This window comes from Sorghum bicolor, chromosome 4, assembly GCF_000003195.3.
Source record: "Sorghum bicolor cultivar BTx623 chromosome 4, Sorghum_bicolor_NCBIv3, whole genome shotgun sequence".
Taxonomy (NCBI): Eukaryota; Viridiplantae; Streptophyta; class Magnoliopsida; order Poales; family Poaceae; genus Sorghum; species Sorghum bicolor.
In genome coordinates, this window is record NC_012873.2 from 3080024 (window position 1) to 3097381 (window position 17358).

Here is a 17358-nt window from a genome sequence, read left to right on the forward strand (position 1 = left end):
CGTAGTAGTAGTGGGGTCATTGCTGGGCCTCCTCTTTGATGGTTGAGCCTAACAGTTTCGGTCAATTCCAGCCTCGCCCTCGCGTTGCTCAAGCTATTGCCTTCAATTCCTTCCCCTTTTCGCTGGTGGGGCTGCTGAAAGATTGTACTCGTATCTGCTTTCTGAAAGAGCAATTCAGTCAGAAAAGTTGTACTTTTCCTATTCCTTTTTAAAGAAAACGGAGGCAGAGAAGATAATGTAATGTAATGCCACAACATGAAGACAATGCAGCTTGAAGAAAATCTTCCCATGCTACGAGTAATCAACCGATGGCCCTTCCTTTGTGCCTGACAGCAACTATTCCTGCCGTCAGAATGCAATTCTCGCTTCCGAGAAATCGAATAGTTTTAATTTCAAATTTAACTAAATTTACACAATAAAGTAGGGACATTGATCATTATGTCAAGTAAATATCGTTTGACTAGTCACAGAATATATATTTTTATAATAAACTTATTTAGAGACATAAATATTGATATTACAGCTAGCTGATTTTTCGTCTGCTGCTGATTTGTTATGAGAGAAAAAAACATTGTTTTATTCTCAGATCAGGTTGCAATTGCAACAGCTGTAATTGCTTCCTAATCAAAGTGATCAGCAAAGAAAAAAAAAGGAGTCCAGATCACACGGTGCACTTCTTATCCACGGTCTACCCGTCGGCCTGCAGCCGTGAAAGGACATGTGTGCCCGATGCGTCTCCCTGCACGAGATCTTTCGTGGCCTGCCGACTTGTCATCTACTAGGACCGGACCGGACCCCGTCGCTGCTGTTACCGGTAGACAGCTCCTCCTGCAACGCCTGTTTGCTTGCATGATTGCACCCCGCGCACCTGCTCTGATGTCCGCTACGAGCAGATCACACACAGCCAGCCCCAGGGGCACTGCACGGCTGCTGACGGTTGTCTCTGATGCTCTGCATCTAACAGCTCGAGTCGGTGGACGGCTACTGCTCGTGCGCGTCCATCGCAACGTCTGGGGGCCTGTGGTGTGTTGCAGCATGCTGCCGCATGCCATGCCAATCCGTAGGCCACCAAAGGGTCACGTCTTATCTTTCTGCAGTTCTGCCTGACGAGCAGTCGGCAGAGCGATGCATTCTGCCAGGAAATCCTCTCGTTGTCTGTAGATTCCAGCAACCAGAGGCTACCAAGAACTGAAGCACCTTGCTGAATTCTACTGTAGTGGTGCTAAGTTCACATTTGGCCATACGTATATGCAGTTGCAGATCAGCAGCAAGTTACTAGCATTATTATTGGCAGTGCTCATGTCTTTGTTCAATTATTGACAATGCTGTTCGTGGTATACGATCAATATGACCGTGTGGTATTCGCTACTACGTGTTCCTCTCGACAGATGCTTAATTGCACAACCTATTCTACGGCGGCCGAGCTCTTCCTCCAGTTCAGTTAGATGGCGACGTGGATCGGCGTCGAATCTTCAGGTACCCAAACTTGCAGGCGCCTGGAGACGAGCCCTCGAAAACAATCGGAAGATACCCGGTAGCTGCTTTGTATCTCTTCTGGATCTGAAAAGACCCAACAAGTTCATTAAGTTAGCACACCATGGATACACACACAACCACTTTGATTTTGGTGATAAGATTGAAGTCTTTGGATGTGTACAATTGGTAAGTCAATTATGGTAGCATGTCGAAGCGCACCTCAAGTATCTCTTCACTGCTTTTCAGGCAGTTCTTCCCAATCACACAAACTGAGCCACCGGACCCTCCACCGGTGATCTTTGCGCCGAATAGACTGGGGCCTCCAGTTCGCAAGGTCTTCCTGTGCCGGATTTCTTGTACTAGATTCACTAGCCTGTCTGTACCGTCAGAACCAAGCCCGCAAGCGTTGTAGCTGTAGTGGCACTGCCGTCAAATAAACAACCAAAATGTCAGCAATATGATACAACAAAATATTTCTTGTTTCTATTCTCGTGAGAGGCAAAGCTTTTGCTGTCCTTTAGAAAGAAAGATATTTTTTCCATTTACTTCATATGGATATATCATAAGCCAGTCTGTACTCTGTATGGATATAAATGAACTTTTTTTGTACCGCCAACCACAAATTTACCTGGAACATAAGCTCTCCAAGGGCTGAAAGTTGCTCGTCTGTTTTGGATGCTGTCAACAATGCTTTGAAGGCCTACACACAAGAAGCATAAAACATGTCAGAGATATAATTATCAGACGGGCTCATTTTAATTTTTTAAGGAAAAAATGAGCTTAGTGAAAGCAAGTTCACAGGATCATGTTATGACCATCAAGGCTTATCCAAGTGAGAGGAACAGGCATAATGGTTTCAAGATGTCAAACCTCAACTCTGGAATTCTCGTATATGGGATGTCTGGTAGGAGCCCTGACACAGTAAGATCGTTTTCGGTCAACTTCTGTTACCGCATCATTATGATCTCCATACTTCTCCAGGAAAACATCACCAGTTATCGTCTCTGGAATATCTTTTGCATAAACAGCTTCATATCTGAAGTAGAAATATAGCCATAAGAAACTGCAGAACATGAAACATGCTAGTGTTCTGTCAATTTTAATAAGGTGAGTGAGACCTATGTGGTGGTAAGTTGCATAAATACTCCATCGATGCTTCAGATTTCAGAAGGTCTACACCATGCTCTTCATATTCATCAGGATTTGAGTCGCCTGATTGCATAGACGTACATGAGGGTAACAATTCTGAAAGTAGGTCAGATGCAGCACACTTGATCATCTTGCGACCCATGTAAGTGCCTACTCTTACAGACCCATAATCAGTCCCACCGACACTGCATAACTCAAAGGACAGTAAAATTAGCTCCAACAAACCCATTCAAGATTCAGGAATATATTAAAAAGATTATCCCAACCACAAAGCTCAATAAAGATTTATCCACCTATGACGTATCCCAGAGTCAAGACCCCAAAATCGTATATGAGTTGGAATGCTAACCAGCTCCTTCACTTCTGCAGGCTGCAGTGAGATTTTGACCGATTAAAATCGTATATGTGGAGAATGATTGGATCTAGCAGCTAGTTGAGAAAATAAAATACTTACTAACCTGGCAAACCATTGCTAGGAGTTTGTTAGCTTCTCCACAAGCAGATGTCATTTGGTCCATTACTCCACAAGGAGCTCCAACAACACGATTCTCAACCTGCATAATTGTTCACCAACAGACAACAAACACTCAATTAAGAATAGATGAAATGATGAACCCAACATAGTTTGACAGTGTACTGTACCTTTTGACAGAGTAAAGCAAGATCCCTTGGAGCAATGTTTAAACCTAGAAGCAAGAATAACACGTGAACTGATGCCATTTTGCATGTATAAATGCAAGGTAAAATATCAGGAGGTGAATAATTCCTGAAGAGATTCAAATGTCAACATATATTAACAAAATTAGCTGCTATAGCTATTTTCTTTAAGGGTCATTTGCAATCTGCTCTCGCTTTGACCTCTAACAGCATGTTTGCCCCTGATTTTATCAGTGCCACCAAAGTAGGCAAAACCAGGGTCAACAGTGGGCTGAATGGGTCAAAGCAGAGGCAATGGGGCAAAGTTGGAAAAGGTAGGGAAACGTGAAGTTAGAGGTCAAGGTGAGCCCACTTATGCAATTGTCCCTTCCTTTAATGTAATAAACATGGCTGTATGTCTCCTCTCGATATACTAACCATAGGCAGCAGCGATGGCAGACATAGAAGCTACCTCCACTGATGCAGAAGAGGAGACACCTTTGCCTTCAGGGACAGATGAAGAAACCTGAGGATTCAAACAAAAGTACCATAGATAACTGATACAGATGTTCCAGTTACATGTGTGTCTGACATGTGAAAACATCACTGATTAATATGGGCATTATATGAAAAACAATGTGACTGGCATGATGTTTGATGACTAATCAACATAAATTTCTAATACAGACTAACTCTTACAGGCATATGTGATATATCCCAATATGAAAAAGAATGTGAATGCCAATGTGTTTGATGATTAATGGACATTTCTTTGCAGACTAATTCTTGCTAGCATATGTGATGTCGTTAAATGTGAATGGCAAGATGTTTGATGACTAATCAACAAACATTCCTGGACAGACTTGCTTATACAAGCATTAGTGATATATCCCAATATGAAAAAGGTGATAAATGGATGCAATTTTGCATACTATGAATTACGATTACTCATACCAAAATGCTCATGCTGTCCGTAAAGCGCACTCCTAGCTCAGACATCAATACAAAAATAGTTCCAGCAACATAGGCAGCCCATCTGAGATGGAAAAGTTTATTAAACATCAATACACATGAAAGTTGTTGATAATAGACAACCATAAAAACATCTTACTTTTGTGATGGGTCCCGAGAAAAGTATTCTTTAGCTTTATCATAAGATATTGGTTTGTCACCATCCATAAAATCAGAAAGGTCCATGTCAAACGTAGGTGCACGATTGCTTAATTCAGAACCAAAGGACACCTGCGCAAACATATTTAGTAAGAGCACCCAGTTGCACAAACAAGTGTATTAGATACTCTAGTAAGCATGTGGGGGTCTTATCTCCACAGAATTATGGGAAGTCAAAAGTGAAAATATTTTAGTACAAGACTCTTTTAAAAAGATAAGGGGACAGAAAGATTGAGGATTGTTAACGTACAATTTGTAACACTGGTACTGCTCCTCCATTTGCTAGTTGTCTAGCCTGTGTATGCTTCCATTGCTTCTGTTTGGTAGGGTCGCTTCTCTGAACAGCAACATGGCACGCCTCTCGGATGGGCATCTATATGTTAATAATCACACATGTCAAAAAAGAACAACCATATCACATCGGAAGGCTACTAGATCAATTCCACAAAGGTGCTAATTTACTAGGGAAGGTAGTCCTAGCTCCTAGGTAACTATGATTTATGAGGTAATCGGTCCCTATAGCAATGATCAATCCATTTTTATAGAGAAGAAAAGTTTGAGATCTAACTAATCCTTCAAAAAGGGCAGGAAGATGGGGAGTTGTCTCAGCCTTCAGGGATGTAAAAGTCATAGTAAATTATTCATCTATCTATTATCTGTAAATAAATAAGTGACAATACAACATTGATGGCATACAAATCTAGCCTGTTAAAATGGGCCTGTGACAAACCTTGTGGAGAGAAAAATTACAGAAGGGACCCTGATGGCATAAAGTGGATGCACAAAAGGTTAGGGCGATGCAAAAGGAAAGTTTAATAAATATGAAAAAAGGCAATGTTTTTGCCACGTTTGTAATTAAAACGGATGGTCAGAGGTTTAAGGATACACAGGTGGCATCCCCAAAGAGTCTAGTTGATAAGAAGTAATAAAAATGGTTCTCTTGTGGATTTGGGCCCATGGAGCTCAAAAGAAAAGAGTATGTTTTGAAAATGTTACAAAAAAGTAAGGCATATAAAACATGTTTTACATATGTGTCTAATATTTATTACTAATAATGATAATCTATGAAACAAATGGCACTTGTTTTGCAGTCAAACTTACCTGCAGTACAAGACTTCCAGAGTAATCTGCAATACCACCCATAACATCTAATCGCCCAGGAGCTCTTGCAACATATATTTCCTCCTATAACAGAATAAAATAAGTTTTGCATATGAATCTTGTTCTTAATTTAATATTGCATAGGAATTTTGCTCAAAATATTTGTCAGTAACATATTAACAGAATTTATCAAACAAAATGAAGTGTTCCATCAGATTCGGTGCATTCTTCCAGTCTAACATAGAGAAGAACAAGAACTTAGCACACTCTATCGGAATTCGAACTCCAGGATTATAAAGAGAACTGAGTACCTCCCAGTCAAAGAGCACAGAAGCAGCGGCCCTCTCTCGAGTTTGCTTCTCAGGGCTTCTTAAGTCATTTCCAACAAGCCCTGATAAACTCTTCAAAAAGGACATGGTATCAGTTAAGCCTTGCATGTCACCATGGAGTATCTCGAAGTCCTCGAACGATCTGGAAAAAAATGAAAAAGGTGAACAAATTTGTATCAGAATGCAGCAGACTACTACTGGAGAGAACGTAGATAGCATAAAGGGAAACAAAAGTGGTATAGAAACTTACGACTCTGCACTTCCATTCATATCATGAGATGTGGGCGTTGGGCGGACACTGATTTCTTTCTCAGAGAGAGAATACCAGTCAGGAATTCCTACATCTCTCCCAGGAGCCCTTTGTAGTTGATAGCCAAGCACAATGGCATCACGCAACCGTCTTGCTCCGCTCAACTACAGTTGTTAAATAAAGCAAGATGATTGAACATAAAACAGAGACATTCATTGAACATTATATGGGTTTTTTTTACAAAAAAAAAAAACCCTAATCACATGGAAAACATGGCCAGTGGGATTGTGAGACAACAGGGAGTATTAGCAAACAAAAGAATGATTATGTAACATAAAATAAAACTGTAGTCATGTACTATTGACAACAGAATTCAGAAGGCATGCTTCGTTGGAAATTTGGAGGTCCAACATAAAGGGTAATTGACTACTTTAAATATAGTTTGTACAGTAACTCACCTTTCCAGAAATATACTTCTTTCCAACAGCAGTATCTTGGAGGATATGTGCAGCCACCTGATGACAGAAGCATTAGCTTGTCTACAATATTCTATTGTATTGCAACTAATGAATCACATACACGTTCTATCTATTTGGTTCAAGGAAAATAGGAGGTTGATATTAAGTTGTTTTCTTTGCAAGAACTAATTTGCATGCAATTGAATGCTTCTAAATATTTGGCCCTTAACAATAAGGGACAACTTCAATTTATTCTGTGGGACAGAAGCAAAACATGATTGATGAGTTGCTGAATAATATTAAAAGATTATGCCTGAGAATAAATAGGAATTACCTCGCCACCATTTATGGGACCATCATAGCAAGGTTGAAGTGTGATAGCACGTTGCAGATAAGGTTTCCAATGCCCAGTAAGTAAATCCCTCCGTATCATCTCAATGCCGCATTGATAATGCTTTTTTTGTGATGCAACAGAAGAGAACACAGAACAGAATCTCAGGCAAGGTACTTAATGACAGCACACAATTTTGAATCAGTTTTAAGGTCAAAATGTTTCAACCTCAAGCATATTCCTCAAAAATGGTTCTTCATTGAAATAATCTCTTCGAACAAATACAAATGGCAACTTGTAAGCCAAAGCCTCACTCACTGTGCCATATCCAATTTTTCCTACATTGGAACAGGAATTTTTTTTGTAAGTGACAAGCAAGAAAAAAAAAGACATTAAATAAATACCAAATAATTTAAAGTTATCATTACCAAGCATGCAGTCAGATGCTGCCATCAAATCAGGTGTGTAGGCATCCTTTGCAAGCTTAATGAAATTTGGAGGAAGCTTTTGAGTATCAGATGCACCACATACCTTTCAGAAAATATAAAATGTTAGTCAGGTGGGTTGGTCAGGCATTAATCAGTCAGGGAAAACGTTGCTATCAGATAAACATACCAAACATAGCCAACCATCAGGCAACCACTCTTTCTTCAGTTCCCATCCCGCAGGCTGCACAAGAAAATAGCAAAAGATGATGTTATTAATGTGTACAACTGTCCTAGTTAGAACAATTACATACCGATAGAAAAAAAATAACTTAAACAAAATGAGGGCCGGTTTTTTTCATGGAAAATCTACTCTTCTGACAAAACATATAAGATAACTCCTAGTCCTCAAATGTTGGGGGGTGTATTATATGTTGAGAACCCCCACTATTATGTTCAGAGCACAATTACATAGCTCAGGGCTCGCAAAATAATATTTGGAGGATATTTATAGTCTTTAGTGGCATTTTTGTACATACAAACCCAGCAATGATCCATTTGTAGTCTTTAGTGGCATTTTTTGTGAATAAAAACCCTACCAGGGGCCCATTTGTAGCCCTTAGTAGCGTTTTTGTAAATACAAAGTGGGAGAGAGATTTTTTTGGCCAATGACTCTTTTGACTCGGTCCCATTCCCATGTTCCTCCTTTTCTTTCTCATTTTGTTGGCCTAAACCAACACCAAATTTAATATTGATAGAACGTTCAAATATTGTGCCATGTATAATATAAACTGATGTATCAACAACACATGTAAAATATGACCATAGAGCAGCGATATACCATAACAACATTGTCTGTGATCAGATCAACCTATACTAGTCCGGAAATTGGCAAATCAATTGAACATAGATATGTTGTGGGCAAACATCAATCAGATATTAGAATAAAGCAAGCCACATACTTATAAGGATGGACAATTTTCTCTCACCTGTCCTCCAAAGTTGAAAATGACCAACTTAACATCATCTGCAATTCCTAGTTCCTTTCTCACCTAAAACACGAAAATTATGTAACTTAAAAAGCAAAAAGTGGGTTACATTTGTAAGATATCACTCTAAAACAGAATATACAAACCTCAGATCTAGATCTGTGTAATCTTCTAACCACCAGAGGAACATCAATGACATCACGAAAAGCAGGCACTGCATCAAATAGGATTGCCAACTTGTTAATGAGAATTGCACGCTTAGACCAACTAAAAACAATTATTCGAGCTTAAGTTACATACTAGGGCAGTATCCAGGGAGTCGGAGCAAGAATTCACAATGGGAGTAATCCTCTGCTATCTACAATTGTTGTTAAGATACAGACATGGCTAATTAACAGACGACATAATATTAGATTACAAAATAAACATAAAAAAACATGGTATGATTGAACAAACTCTAAACGATAACTATTTGCAATTCTTTCCACCAGCCCACCCATCTTAAGTAGGCGTCAATAACTTGCCTAAGAAAAATTGAAAACTTAGACATGTGAGTGAGGTACCTGCCACACAATTGAGCGATGATGATGTCCAGCTGCTACAACATACTCTGCATAAATAAAGTCCCAGCTGCAGACAATTAAGATATGTTAGAAGCTTCATCAAATCACAAGTTGCCTGTAGGCTATAGTTTTTTTTGAACTAAAGCCTGTAGGCTATAGTAACCACTGGCAGATCCCCCAGATACTTACCTTACGAAATTAATTTGAAAAAAAAGGAGATTACAACTTATTTTAATGTTTATCAGTATTCCTTCCTGCTCTTTGCGACACATGGAACCAAAGAAGCAATAGAACCACTACTAACCTGAAATTTGTGACGCACACGGATCGAATGCCAGCATCTGCAGCTGCCCTACACGCCACGGGTACAACATCTGAAACCTGCCAGCATTTACTCGAGTGAGTTCAGTTGAGTCCTAGTCCGGTTACCCGTAAATATTTAGGGAGATAGATAAGTATCAGAAGCATGTAACAATCAGTGATCATGCTAGTATGGCATTGATACCACTAGGTCGGCCTTGATGGAGTTGAGCCACTCCGCCTCGGTCCTGAGGATGGACTCCCGGGGCACCACAGCCGTCTGGTGATACTGCACTCCGCGCACCCTTTTTTCAGAACTTCGGAGAAGCAAGGCAGGCGGTGGAATAACGGAAATGGAATTGAAAGGATCGAGTTGTGCGTGCAAACTGCAAAGCAGAGCCAGAAACCTTCTCGAGTGAGGCGAGGCGGTCGACGGTGAGTGCATCGGCCTGGACGGCGCCGCAGTCGAGCAGGACCTTGCGGATGTGGAGGCTCGGGGAAGTGATCTCGGTGGTGAAGACGAACTCGGGCGCGGCGGTGACCACGTGCACGTCGTGCCCCGCGGCGACCAGGTGCCTCACCACCTGCAGGAGGAAAGGACAGAGGAGGGACGCAGGCAGGGTCAGGAAACGGGACGGGGGGATCACGCGGGCACCAGGCAGGTAGGCCGGCCGTAAACGGGCGGAGGAGTCGGAACTCGGAAGGGAGGGAGGGGCGGCGGACCTCGAGGGCGCGGGTGGCGTGCCCGAAGCCGTGGCCGGTGATGTAATAGGCGAACACGAGGTGCTGCGGCGGCGCGGTCACCTCGCCGCCGCCGTCCCCGTCACGAACCCTCATCCTCCGGGTTCCGGCCTCCGCGTCTCGGCGACCGAGTGCGAGCGATCACTCCGCTGACGCTACGACTCTTTGCTCGACTTGGGAGTGGACTCTCTCTCTCTCTCTCTGCTCCCTCTTCCTATCTGTTGTACTAGTATTTATCATCACGTCGCCGTCGGGGCGTCGGGTAAGCAGGCGCAGGGGGGTTTGGTTGGTCATATCCGAACCCGGCGCCGGCTTCAATGCGCCGTGCGTTGCGCCCATTCGCCGCATTATCCTCCTGCCCAACTCTCTGTTTCAATTTGCGTGCCGTGAACTGAGGTGAGCTCCTGGAGTTTGGGAGTCTCAAGCAACAACCCCTTGCTTCGGATGGGGTTTTGATAAACCTGACTTTTTTTTCCCCCCGCTTTGAGCCTGATCCGAGCCTGATCCTTCAGTTGTGCGTGATTGACAGATTTCTTTAAACACGTCCGGTTCACGATCGTGGTCGGTCTAATGAGAGTGAGATTGTCAGCTAGGGCCGGCCTATGACTCTATGTGAGTTTGGCGTCATCTTATTCTTATCCAGAAGGTAGGAATATACTTAGATATGCATGTTTTCAGATGAGTGAATTGCACTCACCATACAACAACTATCTAAGTGGGTGCATATTCACTTAACATCTTGTAATTTGTTCAATTTAATACAACAACTATCTAAGTGGTGCATGTTGATCCAACATCTTGTAGTCTATTTAATTTGATGCGAAAACTTGGCTCATTGGTGCATATACGATCCAAACGTTGCAACTACATATCTTTGTACACCCTCTATCACTATGATAGGAAGCTATACCCTAGCATGCTCATTTCATCCATCACTTAGCTTGAATCATTTACTATATTGTGATACTAGATTAATTTAAATTTTAGCCACATATAAATACTGCCATTGATTTCATAAATATTATGATAAATAATGTGTTTTGATCCATTTTCACCTCTACCAAGCTCACTCATGGCTCACTAATTACAGCTCATAAGTGGGTTGTCCATCATGGAGGGAGAGATCACAACCAATATTTTACAACTTCTCTTAGTAAAGTGGGCTTGTCCTAGTGTCTTGGTAGTCAAAAGTTTAGGCCCCCTTTGGATCATAGGATATGAATCCTATAGGAATAGGGAAACTATAGGAATATACATGTCATACACTCTAATAATAAATAATAGAGAAGACCTTTGGTTGGACCATAAGAAATTTTCCATAAAGTCATACTTCATGCTTTTTTTCCTATGGAATTGAACTATAGGAGGCCAATCTTATGGAATGCTTCCTGTACTTTTCCTATGAACCAAGGAGTAGGAAAGAAATTTTTTTGTTGAGAATCCTATCCTACAACATTCCTTTGTTTCACCCTTGAATCAAAGGAGCCCAGTATAAATTTTTCATTTCCTTTGAGAATGCTATCCTACAAAATTCATTTGTTTCACCCTTGAACCAAAGGAGCCCTTAGTACAATTTTTCCCTACTAAATGTCTCCTATGATATTAAACATGCTAATTAACACATGCTACAAGATATTGGACCAACATGCACCCACCTAGATAGTTGTCGTACTAAATTAAATAAATTACAAGATGTTGGACTAATATGCACCCACTTAAATAGTTATTGTATGGTGAGTGCAATTTACTCTTTTCAGATTATATTCGTTCAAGTCATCATTCGCAAAAGTGTTTTTATTATTCTGCTTTAAGTAAACTTTGGAGATAAAAATCTAACATATTCTTAAATTGTGAAAAAGAATACTCCCTCCATCCCAAGATGTTAGGTTGCGCTTTTGAGAAACAATTTTAATTAAATATATATTAAAAAATATTAATATGTATGATACATAATTAGTATCATTGATAGATATTTGAATCTAACTTTTTTCATAAATTTATTAGGAGATAAAAATATTGTGCGTATTTTCTATAAATCAAGTTAAAGTTAACGATAAACAAATCGTATGGCAGGAACCTTGGAGATCGATGACGACCCGCAGTCCACGGCAGCAGGACGAATTACTCTATGACAGGAAGACTCTATGGTAGGAAGCCCTCGATGATGACCTACAACGTCTCGGATATAGTTACAGGAAACGGCGGCGACCTGGATGCTCGCGAACTGGCGGCGCGGCGACAAGAAAATGCCGCAAAGAAGATACGCGCGCGACCAAAAACGCGGGACCAGATATGACGCGGAAGAAAAGCCGCAGCAAATACAATTAGATCCGCAATTTTAGTTTTTACCAAGTCAATTATGTCAAACACTTGGAGATAACCTTTTTTTTCATTTGTCATATCGTTTTGGGAGTTGGCAAACCACAACAAATGGTAAACAAAAAATATCAAACTATTAAAGATGCTCTAATTAGTTATTTTTTTAATCTATATATATATATGTGTCGTAAGATTTAATATGATATATAATTTAAAGGCCCAATGGTACATGGCCACATCAGTCTGTGCTCTTGTCCCTGCTGTTTTTTTCAGTCTCTTCTCCCGTGATTCTTTTTGCGCAACCTTTTCTAAACTTATTTTCAAATGTTTTTTTTGTACAACCTTTTGTAAACTTATTTTAAAATGAAAACAGAGCAGGTAATTCCCGCTGTTTTCATGAAAAACAATTCTCAGTTTTTAGATATACACATTTTTTATATGAGCAATTAAATTTCTGTTATTAAAAGAAGCATATATTGTTAATTTTTATATAAATATGTGAAAAACTCCTGGCAATTAAACGGTTATGGTATCAATAAACTAGCCATGGTAATACAATAATAATAATGCAAAGGACTTCGAAACTAAGGCATTAAGATGTTACAGATCCACCAAGTTGTATCAACTAATCGGATGTCAATCTAACCAGGTCTCTTGTAACATGGAGTCTACTGACACTAATATTACTGGGGAAGATCAGCACTACACCAGGAGGCATCATGCTAAGCATAATCAGTTTTTTTGTTTTCAACTAGAGCAGCCAGCTGTTAAAAAAAAAAAAAAAAAAAAAAAAAAAAAAAAAAAAAAAAAAAAAAAAAACTAGAGCAGCCAGCTACTCCTACACAACTAGGGGAGGCCTATTAGAGGATTTCTTCATCCTTGGTGTGACTCAGTACTCAGTACACAGGGCCTCCCGGTTGTCACCTTGACCACATAACATGGGCTGATGGATTTGGTAACGACGATGGGGTCATACAATGTTGCCACTGGCCAAGGTTCTCGCCATTTAATCCACCGGAAACTGCTTCCGATGCTTCCTCTACATCCATAGAAGTTACTTCAGTCTCATCAGCCTCCATAGGTACTTCAAAAATTTGTGCGCTCTCTGGTTCAGCAGTGACCCAGTCAGATCTTATAGACACTTGTGGTGGTGTCCAAGGAACTAAAGCCAAGCTGTTCCTTCGCTCAGGAGATTCACCCTCCACCTCATGATAGTTCACTTGATTGAAAGCATGGTCTGAAAAGTGAAAACAGCAAAGAAACTCTTGAGTTGTTATAATTCAGGACACGTATAATTGGAAAAATATGCTGCATGTGAAGGTGGAGCAAAATAGAAGCCAATGGAAAAGTTCTACAAGAAGACAGCAGAACCAGAGAAAATAAAAGAAGATAATTGTTGACAAGTAAATCGTGTTAAAAATCATGACATGGATCATATTCTGCACAGCAAAGAATGCAGCACAACTACAGCCCTAGACAAAGGACACACCAAGCATTCACCCATGCAGATCATAATGTGAGCAGATGATGTCAATATGTCATGGCTAAAACATATCATCTCATGCTCCTAGGCCAACAAGCATGTTTCCTGTTATATTCACCAACTAGCTGCATGACAACTAAATAGTAGACTCTTCTGCATATAACTTGCTTAAAGTAACAGGAGATAGGTTTGGACATGTCACAGATATAGAAGTTAACAAAAGATCTAAATAGGTTAGGGGCCTTTTGGATCCCCAAAAGATCATGAGAATCCAGATTATGGATAGTGATTTTAAAAATCTAGATTGTGAATAGTGGTAACCAGTTCCGTTTGGATACCAGATTATACTATCCGGATACTGCATTCACTCTAGAGAAAAATTGTCTAAAATGCCCTTGACTCCTTTAACAGATTCTTTCATTCGGCTAGCACCTCACAGACATACAGGTGTCTGATGCCCAAGGTCCAATATCATCTTTTCGCAGATAGAATCCCCCAGAAGCTTGTTCCCAGAGGCTACTGGATTACTGCATCAGATTTCTCAAACCAGCCAAGAATCCCCTAGCAACCTTCTCTGTTTGGATAGATTTTTGGATTTTTTATCAGATTGCAGAATCCTATCTGGATCCAAATGGGGCCTTAGTTTATATTTGCACAAGGAACACCCAGATACTTAGGCAACAACAATACACTGTACTCATACAAGTTCTAAATATACATTTGACACTTCGAAATCTAATGAAATGCAGGATCAAAATAGCAAAGTTTCATAGGAATAATAAATTTAAATCTAAATGACGACTAAAGAAGGTTGATCACGATGTACTTACTCTTTAGACCACGTATCAAGTCTGAACTCACTATAAATGAAGAGCTTGAGATACCAGGACCAAATGGTATGGGATTATCTACTGGTTTGTATAAAACAAGTGCCATGTCCTCACTAGGCACATGATGTGTTGTTAGACCTTCCATCATGACTTCCACACTGGGTATGTCAACACCACTATTGGTTTTCTCTCCCAACATCTGGAATGACATGGAAGGAGCAGGTGGTTCTTCTTCCATAATTGGTGGGAGCCCGGGGTCCTATAAATAATAAGCAACACTTCATTCAGAGAGGCATTACAGATGCAGTATGTGTTCTAAATAAAGACTTCAGACGAATGTAAAACACCAAAATGACAGAATGCTTAACTATATGCACGACAAGACATGCAGCACACCATGCATGATAAACCTTGCTTAGGCCTTGTTTAGTTCCGAAAAAAATCGGATTTCGGCACTGTTAGCATTTTCGTTTTTATTTGACAAATATTATCCAATCATAGATTAACTAGGCTTAAAAGATTCATCTCGTGATTTACAGACAAACTGTATAATTAGTTTTTATTTTCGTCTATATCTAATGCTTCATGCATGTGCTCCAAGATTTGATGTGACGGGGAATCTTGAAAAAAATTTGGTTTTCAGGGTGAACTAAATAAGGCCTTATCTACATGCAGTGGAAAATTGCAACATGTATATGGTTTTTCCTCTTCACTTGAAGTAATCAAACAGAAAGTAGGGTGCTACTTTGCTAGACAACAAGGCTGTCACAACAAATGCATAAAAACGTATAGAGATGATGCCATAAGAACACCCAGCATATCATCATCAGATAAACCTCACTACATTTGTACACAAGAAGAACTCCAACGAAAGCAACAACACATAATCTGGCAATACCTGCATGTAAATAAAACAGGCATTCTCATAAAACAGGCTGACCCATGAAAGGGCTACTGCTCTTTGCAGAAAAGACGTTTTCGTTAATTTATTCAGTAGGGAGTTCCCGACAGAGCAATACTGCTGGGAAACCTAATGCTACTTAATCAGAATTAGGAAAACGGTATAGAAACTGAAAACAGATCTGACAAAACATCTATTGAATCGATTCTGACGAATTGCATGAAGATGCTTTGAACAAATATCCACTTACACAGGCAGGTCATGGGCATGATAGCAAGTATAGGTAATCATCAAGTGCAAGATATAGTTGGAGCAATATCCTCCATTTTTTTTCTTAAAAAAAATATTTTTTTACTGTATTTGCTAACATGTAACCGCTCCCAAATCCCTATAATCAACCACCCGAGTCAGGCGTCCACCAATCATCAGTAATCAAAGAGATGAACTCGCAGGCATAGTAGCAGCAAGATTAGGGCAAAAGATTGCGCCAGCAAACCAGATATGAGCCCTCAATTAATAGAAGCCTAAAAGAAGGCACAAACAGACAGCTCACCAACTCACCAATCTGCGGCTCTTGGCAGCGGGGCCGGAGAGGGAGAAGTCGGAGAGGCCATCCACCACCTGCTCCAGCTCCTTCCTCTTCCCCGAGAACCCCACCATCTTCTCGCCCGAAACGAGAAGGCCCCGCGAAATCCGGCCACGAACTCCGCAGATTCGGAGATTCCTACAGAACCCCCGCTCCGGTCGAGCGAGGGCTGGCTGCTCCGGAGTGATGATGCTTCCCGCTGTCCCCGCCGCGGCTCGCGAGGGCGGACGGTCGGGGGGGTTTGCTCCCTTCGCGCGCCGCGGGACGGCGGGAGGGATCCTTGGGCGGGGGCGGGGAGGGGTTTCGCGCTTCCGAGTTCTCGCACGCAGCACACGCGCTCCGCTTGTGTTGTGTGTTTTTTGTGCGGGGGTTCTGCTTCTGCTTGTTTGGTAAGCTTTGCTTCTCGGTTGGTTGCTTGGTTTGCGCTGGAAGGAAGGATAGTTCCAGAAAAGCGCGGTGGCCTTGAGCCCTGTGTCGCTGGCAGGTGGGGTCGGATTTGCGGAAGGTTATTTTTCCTTTCTTTTAGGCCTTGTTTAGTTTAAAAAAAATTACAAAATAGGAATAATACCACTTTTGTTTGTATTTGACAAATATTATCCAATCATAGACTAACTAGACTCAAAAGATTCGTCTCGTCAATTTCGACCAAACTGTGCAATTAGTTTTTATTTTTGTCTATATTTAATACTTCATGCATGCGTCTAAAGATTTGATGTGATGGGGATTCTGAAAAATTTTGCAAATTTTTTTAGAAATACGATGAAATGTCAACTTTGCCTTTCTAATCTATACCTAATAATAAATTGTGAAAATTTCAGTTCACCATATTTTTATATGTCCACCAGATATCAGGTTCTGTATATGACTATGATTACAATTAATCAAACACTGTGTGTGTTAAAATACAAAAGAAAAGAGGCCAAATTTCAGCTAAAAATTTCTGACTAATTTTCGTCTGGCCTCTTCCATGACCGTCTTCGACTCGCGTCTAAATACAAATCCAAGCCGGACAAGAGCAGTCGGAGCGGACCTCGTGATCCCGGGCGGAGGAGGCAGACACCGTGTAATCTGGCGGAGCTCTTTCTCGGCGGAGCAGGAGCCGGTGCTCCCGGCTTCCGTGGCCAGACGTCCGACCGATGGGGATGGAGATCGCAACCTACGGCGGCGGCACCATGACCACACCAGTGAAGGGGAGATGGGACACGTGGAGAGGCCCACAATCCTGGTGGAGAAGGCAGACTCTGTGTAATCCGCCGGAGCTCTTTCTCAGCGTTGGCGGAGCAGGAGCCCGCGCTCCCCGGTTCTGTGGCCCGGCGCCTAG

The 17358-nt window shown here is 41.1% G+C and overlaps 2 protein-coding genes across 3 annotated transcripts; both read right to left on the reverse strand.

Moving 5' to 3' along the window:
• Nucleotides 1250-10179, reverse strand: LOC8069954 (L-arabinokinase). Its single transcript, XM_002453240.2, has 28 exons — nucleotides 9901-10179; nucleotides 9585-9761; nucleotides 9383-9466; nucleotides 9182-9258; nucleotides 8878-8944; nucleotides 8615-8672; nucleotides 8461-8528; nucleotides 8315-8377; nucleotides 7516-7569; nucleotides 7329-7431; nucleotides 7129-7238; nucleotides 6904-7023; nucleotides 6570-6626; nucleotides 6112-6275; nucleotides 5844-6003; nucleotides 5533-5616; nucleotides 4682-4804; nucleotides 4373-4503; nucleotides 4216-4297; nucleotides 3700-3787; nucleotides 3268-3311; nucleotides 3084-3179; nucleotides 2919-2995; nucleotides 2595-2810; nucleotides 2347-2512; nucleotides 2105-2176; nucleotides 1696-1899; nucleotides 1250-1560 (listed from the first exon to the last, which is right to left on the reverse strand). The coding sequence occupies exons 1-28, from the start codon at nucleotides 10012-10014 to the stop codon at nucleotides 1438-1440; spliced, it is 2982 nt and encodes a 993-aa protein (XP_002453285.1). The 5' UTR covers nucleotides 10015-10179; the 3' UTR covers nucleotides 1250-1437.
• Nucleotides 12748-16452, reverse strand: LOC8069955. Of its 2 annotated transcripts, none has more exons than XM_002453241.2 (3): nucleotides 16013-16452; nucleotides 14551-14809; nucleotides 12748-13474 (listed from the first exon to the last, which is right to left on the reverse strand). In XM_002453241.2, exons 1-3 carry the CDS (start codon nucleotides 16109-16111, stop codon nucleotides 13158-13160), a joined length of 675 nt encoding a protein of 224 aa, XP_002453286.1. In that variant the 5' UTR covers nucleotides 16112-16452; the 3' UTR covers nucleotides 12748-13157. The 2 variants fall into 2 exon arrangements, with proteins under 2 accessions (XP_002453286.1, XP_021314137.1); XM_021458462.1 differs by lacking the exon at nucleotides 16013-16452 and adding an exon at nucleotides 15702-15988.

Coding starts and splice junctions, on each gene's coding strand:
- LOC8069954 (XM_002453240.2), bottom strand. CDS start 10,014: ATGAGGGTTCGTGACGGGGACGGCGGCGGCGAGGTGACCGCGCCGCCG. Junction 8,945..9,181: donor GTGTGCGTCACAAATTTCAG/GTTAGTAGTGGT, acceptor AATTGTCTGCAG/CTGGGACTTTATTTATGCAG. Junction 4,298..4,372: donor TCTCGGGACCCATCACAAAA/GTAAGATGTTTT, acceptor TTTCCATCTCAG/ATGGGCTGCCTATGTTGCTG.
- LOC8069955 (XM_002453241.2), bottom strand. CDS start 16,111: ATGGTGGGGTTCTCGGGGAAGAGGAAGGAGCTGGAGCAGGTGGTGGAT. Junction 14,810..16,012: donor CTGCCAAGAGCCGCAGATTG/GTGAGTTGGTGA, acceptor TATTATTTATAG/GACCCCGGGCTCCCACCAAT. Junction 13,475..14,550: donor CTTGATACGTGGTCTAAAGA/GTAAGTACATCG, acceptor TTCACTTTTCAG/ACCATGCTTTCAATCAAGTG.